General features: G+C 41.2%; 1 protein-coding gene across 1 annotated transcript; it reads left to right on the top strand.

Annotated features, from left to right (window-relative positions):
• Positions 1-3903: 3903 nt before the first annotated feature.
• On the top strand, positions 3904-7206 carry LOC135544234 (transmembrane protein 45B-like). Its single transcript, XM_064971693.1, has 6 exons — positions 3904-4029; positions 5229-5431; positions 5541-5753; positions 5954-6138; positions 6250-6392; positions 6702-7206. The coding sequence occupies exons 2-6, from the start codon at positions 5242-5244 to the stop codon at positions 6802-6804; spliced, it is 834 nt and encodes a 277-aa protein (XP_064827765.1). The 5' UTR covers positions 3904-4029; positions 5229-5241; the 3' UTR covers positions 6805-7206.
• The last annotated feature ends 2647 nt before the right edge of the window (positions 7207-9853 follow it).

A 9853-nucleotide genomic window follows, 5' to 3' on the forward strand; every position in this document is an offset into this window, starting at 1 on the left:
GGATGCTTTGTTGCAATATAGGAAGCCGATTCTAGATTTAACTTTGGATTGGTTAATGCTTAATGTGAGTCTGGAAGGAGAGTTTACAGTCTAACCAGACACCCAGATATTTGTAGTTGTCCACGTATTCTAAGTCAGAGCGGTCCAGAGTAGTGATGCTGGACGGGCGGGCAGGTGCGGGCAGTGATCGATTGAATAGCATGCATTTAGTTTTATTTGCGTTTAAGAGCAGTTGGAGGCCACGGAAGGAGAGTTGTATGGCATTGAAGCTCGTCTGGAGGTTAGTTAACACAGTGTCCAAGGAGGGGCCAGAAGTATACAGAATGGTGTCGTCTGCGTAGAGGTGGATCAGAGAATCACCAGCAGCAAGAGCAACATCATTGATGTATACAGAAAAGAGAGTCGGCCCGAGAATTGAACCCTGTGACACACCTATAGAGACTGTCCGATTTGACACACTGAACTCTATCAGAGAAGTAGTTGGTAAACCAGGCAAGACAATCATTTGAGAAACCAAGGCTGTCGAGTCTGCCAATAAGAATTTTGTGATTGACAGAGTCGAAAGCCTTGGCCAGGTCGATGAATACAGCTGCACAGTAATGTCTCTTATCGATGGCGGTTATGATATCGTTAAGGACCTTGAGCGTGGCTGAGGTGCACCCATGACCAGCTCTGAAACCAGATTGCATAGCTGAGAAGGTACGTTGGGATTCTAAATGGTCAGTAATCTTTTTGTTAACTTGACTTTCGAAGACCTTAGAAAGACAGGGTAGGATAGATATAGGTCTGTAGCAGTTTGCGTCTAGAGTGTCACCCCCTTTGAAGAGGGGGATGACCGCAGCAGCTTTCCAATCTTTGGGAATCTCAGACGATACGAAAGAGAGGTTGAAGAGGCTAGTAATAGGGGTTGCAACCATTTCGGCAGATATTTTTTTGAAAGAGAGGGTCCAGATTATCCGGCTGATTTGTAGGGGTCCAGATTTTGCAGCTCTTTCAGAACATCAGCTATCTGGATTTGGGTAAAGGAGAAATGGTGGGGGCTTTGGCGGGTTGCTGTGGAGTGTGCCGGGCAGTTGACCGGGGTAGGGGTAGCCATGTGGAAAGCATGGCCAGCCATGAAATGTTCAATTATAGTGGATTTATCGGTGGTGACAGTGTTTTCTAGCCTCAGAGCTGTGGGCAGCTGGGATGAGGTGCTCTTATTCTCCATGGACTTTACAGTGTCCCAGAACTCTTTTGAGTTAGTACTACAGGATGCATATTTCTGTTTGAAAAAGCTTGCCTTAGCTTTTCTAACTTGCCTGTGTATATTTGTTCCTAACTTCCCTGAAAAGTTGCATATCACAGAGGCTATTCGATGCTAATGCAGAACGCCACAGGACGTGTTTGTGCTGGTCAAGGGCAGACAGGTCTAGTGTGAACCAAGGACTATATCTATTCCTAGTTCTACCTTTTTTGAGAGGGGCATGCTTATTTAAGATGGTGAGGAAGGCACTTTTAAAGAATAGCCAGGCATCATCTACAGACGGGATGAGGTCAATGTCATTCCAGGATACCCCGGCCATTACGGATGCAGGCAATGAGGCAGTGATCGCTGAGATCTTGATTGAAAACAGCAGAGGTGTATTTGGAGGGCGAGTTAGTTAGGATGACATCTATGAGGGTGCCCGTGTTTACTGATTTGGGGTTGAACCTGGTAGGTTCATTGATAATTTGTGTGAGATTGAGGGCATCAAACTTAGTTTGTAGGATGGCCGGGGTGTTAAGCATGTCCCAGTTTAGGTCACCTAGTAGCACGAGCTCAGAAGATAGATGGGGGCAATCAATTCACATATGGTATCGAGGGCACAGCTGGGGGCAGAGGGAGGTCTATAGCAAGCGGCAACAGTGAGAGACTTGTTTCTGGAAAGGTGAATTTTTAGAAGTAGAAGCTCAAATTGTTTGGGTACAGACTTAGATAGTAATAGAGAACTCTGCAGGCTATCTCTGCAGTAGATTGCAACACCGCCCCCTTTGGCAGTTCTATCTTGGCGGAAAATGTTATAGTTAGGAGTGTAAGTTAAATTAAACATTTATTCAATCAGTTTTTTTTTCTCTCACCCATCTAAGGACCATACTCCATGATGACAAAGTTTAAACCTGTTTTTAGCCATGTTTGCACATTTACTGAAAACGAAATACAGAAATATTTGACATACATTTACATGAGTAGTCACACCCCTGAGTCAACACTTTGTAAAAGCACCTTTGGCAGCGATTACAGCTGTGAGTCTTTCTGGGTGTCTCTTAGAGCTTTGCACACCTGGATTGTGCAATATTTGCCCATTATTATTTTCTAAATTCTTCAAGCTCTGTCAGATTGGTTGTTTCAGGTATTGCCATAGATTTTCAAGTAGATTTAAGTCAAAACTGTAACGCGGCCACTCAGGAACATTCACTGTCTTCTTGGTAAGCAACTCCAGTATAGATTTGGCTTTGTGTTTTAGGTTATTGTCCTGCTGAAAGGTGAATTAATCTCCTAGTATATGGCGGAAAGAAGACTGAACCAGGTTTTCCTATATAATTGTGCCAATGCTTAGCTCCATTCCGTTTATTTTCTATCCTGAAAAACAATTAGAAACATACCATAACATGATACAACCATCACTATGCTTGAAATTATGGAGGGTGCAACTCAGTAATGTGGTTTATTGGATTTTCCCCAAATGTATTCAGGACAAAAAGTTAATTGCTTTGCCACATTCTTTGCAGTATAACCTTGTTGAAAACAGTATGCATGTTTTGGACAATTATTTATTCTGTACAGGCTTCCTTCTTTTCACTGTCAATTAGGTTAGTATTGTGGAGTAACTACAATGTTGTTGATCCATCCTCAGTTCTCTTGTCACAGCCAATAATCTCTGTAACTGTTTTAAAGTCACCATTGGTGAAATCCCTGAGCAGTTTCCTTCCTCTCCGGCATCCGAGTTAGGAAGGACGCCTGTATCTTTGTAGTGACTGGGTGTATTGATACACCATCCAAAGTGTGATTAATAACTTCACCATGCTCAAAGGGATATTTAATGTCTGCTTCTTTTTTTTAAACCCATCTACCAATAATGTAGCTGCACTTCTTCGTGAGGCACTGGAAAACCTCCCTGGTCTTTGTGGTTGAATCTGTGTTTGAAATTCGCTGCTCGACTGAGGGACCTTACAGATAATTGTATGTATGGGGAACAAAGATTAGGTAGTCAATCAAAGATCACATTAAACACTATTATCAAAGACAGAAGGTGTAACCCAGACATGTCACAGGGGCTGTAAAGCTGAAGCACCCGTTTGAACTATCTTGGGTTAGTTATAAATTATTGGCTAGTATTGCACACAGAGCGAGTCTATGCTACTTATTTTGTGGCTTGTTAAGCAAATGTTTACTCCTTAACTTATTTATGCTTGCCATAACAAAGGGGTCGAATACTTGACTTTAGACATTTCAGCTTTTCATAATTAATTGCTAATTTAAAAAAAATGGGATAGGGGGTATTGTGTGTAGGCCAGTGACCAAAAAAATCTAAATTTAAACCATTTTAAAATCAGGCTGTAACACAACATAATGTGGGGGGAAAAATCAAGGGGTGTGACTACTTTCTGAAGGCACTGTATATTACTAGATCAAACTGTTTCCATATGAAACCGGTATTTATTAGCCTATTGAAGTAGGCATAAACACTGCAGGTGTCTCACATAATTCCATTGATGCACTACAATGATCAACAAAAAATACATTAATTTCATAAATACATCATTAAAATAAACATACCATGTGTTTCCATTTGTAATTAGAACCCTGGGGGCTGTGCTCATTGGTCGCAGTCAAGTCATGCAGAGCAAGCAAGAGCAGCGTCACATGATGCTTTCAATACAGGTAGACGAGCAGGTGTGCACAGTGTGCAGACAGGTAGGCTACTGTTATTGCAATTCATCACAACTAACAGGATTCACTGATTTGAGAGGGAGCAGACGTCCAACTGCTCTGTAACAACAAACAAGGTATGCACATTTTAAACTTTCTCTGGATTGTTATGGTTGTTTTGTATACAGTTTATTAATAGTGGAGAAAAACAGTGTTCTTTCATGATTGATGAGTAAGGGTATAAAGTCTCTGGTGTTAATCCGGTAACAGCCCATATGTCAACAAGTCTGACGGTTTAATTTATAGGACCAGACAGAAGAGGAGAAATACTCAAATTAAACTCAAAATCAACAATTCTTAGTTTTAATTGTGATGAGAACAGAAAAATGAACAGAAAATAAGGCAATCTTTTATGCAATGTTGAAAGCAAATGCAAGGCGAACAGTCGAGAAAAACTTGTCTGACAGATAGCTTACCACTCCTCTTTTTTAGATCACACACACACACACACACACACACACACACACACACACACACACACACACACACACACACACACACACACACACACACACACACACACACACCCTCTGTCGAAACAAAAATAAACAGTAACCAACCAAAAGTATACAATACATTACACCAACAACCAAAAAATAAAAAGGATGGAACTCCAGCCCACTGTGATGCCTAATAAGTAAGTGACAACCCACCAGCATGACTTAAAGGACATCACCCGCACAACCAACTCTTGTTTTTTTCCACAGTACAGACAACATAGAAACATGACCTATTATAAACAGCACATACATATTCAACTCAGTACAGCATTTTTATTAAAGTTCAAATTTGCTATGATCACACAAGTGCTTTTTTTTAGGTCAATTATCTGACATGACTGGAAACTACAAATTTTCTTGCCTTGGTCTCTCTCTCTTTACTATGCACCTCTAGGTTCTCTCGAACCATCTTGCTCTCTTTTGGACTGCACAAATGGATTTGCATTTTAATTTGCTAGACAAATGTCTTTAGGACTGGTATCTATCTCCCGGATACATGGGAGTCATTGCCAGGACTCAATGTGTGTTCTAAATTGACCTCAAGATAAAAAAAACAAATATACTTTCATTCTGGATGACTGAATAAACCTAGTACAAAATCATTTCCATCTGCATCGTTTAGCTCATACGCACCTTTTTTGGATATTTGATTAAAGTTGTGAAAATTGTAAAGTTGCTCAAACAATTACTCTCTGTGGTACTTTCTATTATCACAAAACAACTTGTTTATGATTTGTTTCTCATTTAATGTATCATTCATAATTCAAATGTTTCAGTTTTGACAGGAGGATGGCCAACTTCAAGGGACATGCCCTTCCCGGCAGCTGCTTTCTGCTGTTAGGCCTGTGTTGGTCAGTGATGTACCCTCTCCGACACTGCTGGAGGAGGCGTCAGCCGAAAGGAAGACAAAAACTGCCCCTGTTCTTTAACAGAATCGACTTAATCGAGGGGGCACTCATTATTTTCTTAGCCTTTGTGGGTGAGTGTCTTCCTTGGTGAACTTATTTGTACCACTCTCTCTTTCAGGATTTTACACTATGGAATCTCTCAACCACCTTTGACCAGGATGTTGTTCTGTCATTCTCTAGGCATCATGGCAGAGCAGTTTGTGCCAGATGGGCCCCATGGCCACCTGTACCTCAGAGAGACTAAGTCCTGGGTGAAGCTGATGAACTGGCAGCACAGCACAATGTACTTCTTCTTCGGCATCTGGGGAATTGTTAAAGTCCTCAGTATGTCACCGCTTCCAGTCCCACTTGGTCTTGACCGTCTTGCTCTCTCTCTGGCTTTTTTCATTGAAGGTACAGTGTCAAAAAGGTTGATTGTACATCTCTAGTCATTAGCAGACTTGAGGCGTATTTTAATTTGCAGGTATTCTTACCATCAGGATAATTGTTATAGTTATTACAAATAATATTTCCCTGCTCTTTGAACTGTAGACACTGACTCGATGTTATCGTCATGTTGTGTTAATATTCCAGGATGTTCCATTCCCCTCCAGGGTTCCTGTTTTACTTCCATGTGCACATGCGCCCTCCTCTGGATACCCACATCCACTCCCTGCTGTTTGTGGCAGTGTTTGGTGTGGCGGCCAGCACCCTGTTGGAGGTGTTCATGCGAGATAACATCCTACTGGAGCTGCTCAGGGTCAGCCTAACCATCCTGCAAGGCTCCTGGTTCTTTCAGGTAATACAATAGCAAACCACCACCAAAAAAACACTTTCATTTTCAAACGAGTCGATCTAATGAATCACACTCTCAGAGAAAAACTGAGCAAATATGTGTTTGTTCTTTCAGATTGGATTCGTGCTGTACCCATTAAACGGAGTACAGTGGGATCTGAAGGCACACGATAACACCATGTTCGTCACCATGTGCTTCTGCTGGCATCTAGCTGTGGCCCTGCTGATCGTTGGCATCAACTACTGGATGGGCTGGTGGTGAGCATCTTCTTTTATCCACGTTTCACCCATATGCTTTTATACCGTCTCCAAATAGGTCAGTTAAGTTTATCCCTACTAGCACTGATTTGCTGACAGCTATGTTATTAAGGAAAAATGTGTTTACTATGACTGAGATGTGGTTATCCCACCTAGCTATCTTAAGATGAATGCTAAATTACTAAAATGTAAATGTCAGTTTAACTTGAATGAAATAAACTAAGTCATTACATTAATATAGCTTGGGTAAATTCACTGCCAGTATGAGCCAACTTCCACCTATGGCTTCTTCTTCTCTGGTCCTAACAGCTGTGTACAAAGATGTGCAGGGAAGGGAGGTGACATAGAGATCGGGATGAGAAAGACATCCAGCTCCCAGAAGGCTCTGCTACAGGATTCCGATGAAGAGTAAGCAGATGGATCATGAAGTGTAACACAGGAGGTTGGTGGCACCTTAACTGGGGAGGACGGGTTCGTGGTAAGTGGTAATGGTTGGAGCGGAATAGTATCAAATACACTACATCAACACACATGGAAGTGTTTGATGCCATTCCATTAGCTACGTTCCAGCCATTATTGAGCCGTCCTCCCCTCACCAGCTTCCACTGGTGTGTTCAGCAGTAGATCACTGTTATTGTTTTCTCCCCAATAGTTTTTTTGTCTGAAGTTTGGTTAACAGTTCTTTCCTGTTTGTATCAGTGCTAGCGTGTGTATTTTGTTATTTTGAGTGATGATTTTCAATGAAATAATGAGGTGCATTGTTGAGTTCAGATTACGGCCAAATTAATTGCAAATAAAATTATTTACAAATGCATGTAATTCAAAGTATAAAAGCTCATTTATGATTGTCAAGATAAGTGAAATGTACTAGCATTCTTTTGAGGTTTCTTTCCTGAAGTGAAACATTAACACTGGACATTGTTACCTGACAGGGTTTCCTCTCCTCTTAAGACAGTTTAAACATTTGCTCATCCCTCCTGTGGCTATAGAGCAACGTACTTCCTTCCATCCTGGAAAAACAGAATGTCTAATGGATTACCAAAGATAATACACTGAACAAAAATAGAAACGCAACATGTAAAGTGTTGATCCTATGTTTCCAATCTGAATGTGTGGTATATCAAGAAGCTGGTTGAACAGCATGATCATTATACAGGTGCACCTTGTGCTGGGGACAATAAAAGGCCACTTTAAAATGTGCAGTTGTGTCACACAACACAATGCAACACAATGCCACAGATGTCTCATGTTTTGAGAGCTGTCGCCGGATAATTTAAATTTAATTTCTCTACCAGAATCCTCCTCCAAAGTCATTTTAGAGAATTTGTCAGTACGTCCAACTGGCCTCACAGACCACGTGCATGGAGTCGCGTGGGCGAGCGGTTTGCTGATGTCTACGTTGTTAACAGAGTGCTCCGTGGTGGTGGTGGGGTTATGGTATGGGCAGGCATATGCTATTGACAACAAACACATTTGTATTTTATCGATGGCAATCTGAATGCAGAGATACCGTGATGGGATCCTGAGGCCCACTGTCGTGTCATTCATCCGCAACCATCACCTCATGTTTCAGCATGATAATGCACGACCCCATGTCACAAGGATTTGTACACAGTTCCTGGAAGCTGAAAATATCCCAGTTCTTCCTTGGCCTGAATACTCACCAGATGCTCTGGATCGACATGTATGACAGCGTGTTCCAGTTGCCACCAATATCCAGCAACTTTGTGCAGCCATTTTTCTTATTTATTTAACTCGGCATTGAAGAGGAGTGGGAGGAACATTCCACAAGCCCCAATCAACAGCCTGATCAACTAAGGAGAACATTACCTGCCCCAATTCATAGTGCCAACTGTAGTTTGGTGGAGGAGGAATAATGGTTTGGGGCTGTTTTTCATGGTTCTTGTGGCAACAGTTTGGTGAAGTCACTTTCCTGTTTCAGCATGACAATGCTCCCGTGCACAAAGTGAGATCCATTCAGAAATGGTTTGTCGAGATTGGTTTGGAAGAACCTGACTGGCCTGCACAGAGCACTGACCTTAACCCCATCGAACACCTTTGGGATAAATTGGAACACCGACTGCGAGCCAGGCCTAATCGCCCAACATCAGTGCCAGACCTTACTAGTGCTCTTGTGGCTGAATGGAAGCAAGTCCCAGCAGCAATGTTCCAACATCTAGTGGAAAGCCTTTCCAGAAGAGTGGAGGCTGTTAAAGGGGGGGGCCAACTCCATATTAATGCCCATGATTTTGGAATGCGATGTTTGATGAGCAGATGTCCACATACACTACATGACCAAAGGTGTCTGTGACCAACAGTATTCCCAGTCATGTGAAATACATAGATTAGGGCTAATGAATTTATTTCAGTTGACTGATTTCCTTATATGAACTGTAACTCTGTAAAATCTTAGACATTTTTGCATGTTGCATTTATATTTTTCTTCAGTATATATTTTCAATAAATCGTAAAAAAAAAAAAAAAAAAAAATCATTCATTGGTACTGTAGTTATTTATTTTTTAGGTATGAAATACTTTTACTTTCACAACCACAGAAAAAAAGAACACTATATTACAACCAGAATCATCATGAAATGAACAACGACAAATCGCTGACAAGGATGTCAAGAGGTTACACTGCGATCATATTTTTATACCATGTCTTAAAGATGGAACCACAAACTTTGCATTCAAATCATCATTGCAATTACTGACAAGACCCTCCATAGACTTAGAGATGAAGGATACCTAGAACAATGTATCTGCTTACTGGATAAGACATCATACCATTCTGGCTTTAAATTGGATAGAAATAAATAGCAATCAATTTGAATTTGTTCATAAAGATCAATGAGTAAGGTGAAAATACACTGCCTGTTTACCATTAGTAAAAACTAGGCTAGTTTCAGTCTAGTTTGCATAGTGACATGTACAAGCTGTTGACCGAGTCTTGCCTGACACCTACTGTAAGAAAGCTTACAGTAAAGATGGATTGAAATTGACATAAATGGGTGCCTGGAGGAAAATGAAGGAGGGTCATGCTTAGTCAATTTTATTCAAGAGGAGTGTTTAGTATTTTTTTCTATCTTGTCCAGGGGAGCATCAAATGTCTATATTTCTCAGTGTTTTAGAATTAGTTGCTTATAAGGAGATGTGTGCCCGATGCCACCCCTCATCTATGATTCTCCACTGGGCATGCTATTTGAGTGCCCTTATAAGCTATTTAGTATGGTCTCAATCAAATGACCCATACCCTATAGGCCAGGGTTCTCCAGCTGGCGGCCCTCGGGCCACATTTTATTTGGTCCCACAAGTTTTCTTTTGCGTGTGGAATTTTCCTTGTTGGACAGAAGACTGTAAAGACACCAGGAAATCAGCTCCAAGTGGTTTTAATTTAAGAAATCTGTTCCCAAGTATTTCCACGCATAATAGACACGTGATCATATACAAATGTAAGTAAG

The sequence above is a fragment of the Oncorhynchus masou genome, chromosome 8, assembly GCF_036934945.1.
Source record: "Oncorhynchus masou masou isolate Uvic2021 chromosome 8, UVic_Omas_1.1, whole genome shotgun sequence".
Classification (NCBI taxonomy): domain Eukaryota; kingdom Metazoa; phylum Chordata; class Actinopteri; order Salmoniformes; family Salmonidae; genus Oncorhynchus; species Oncorhynchus masou.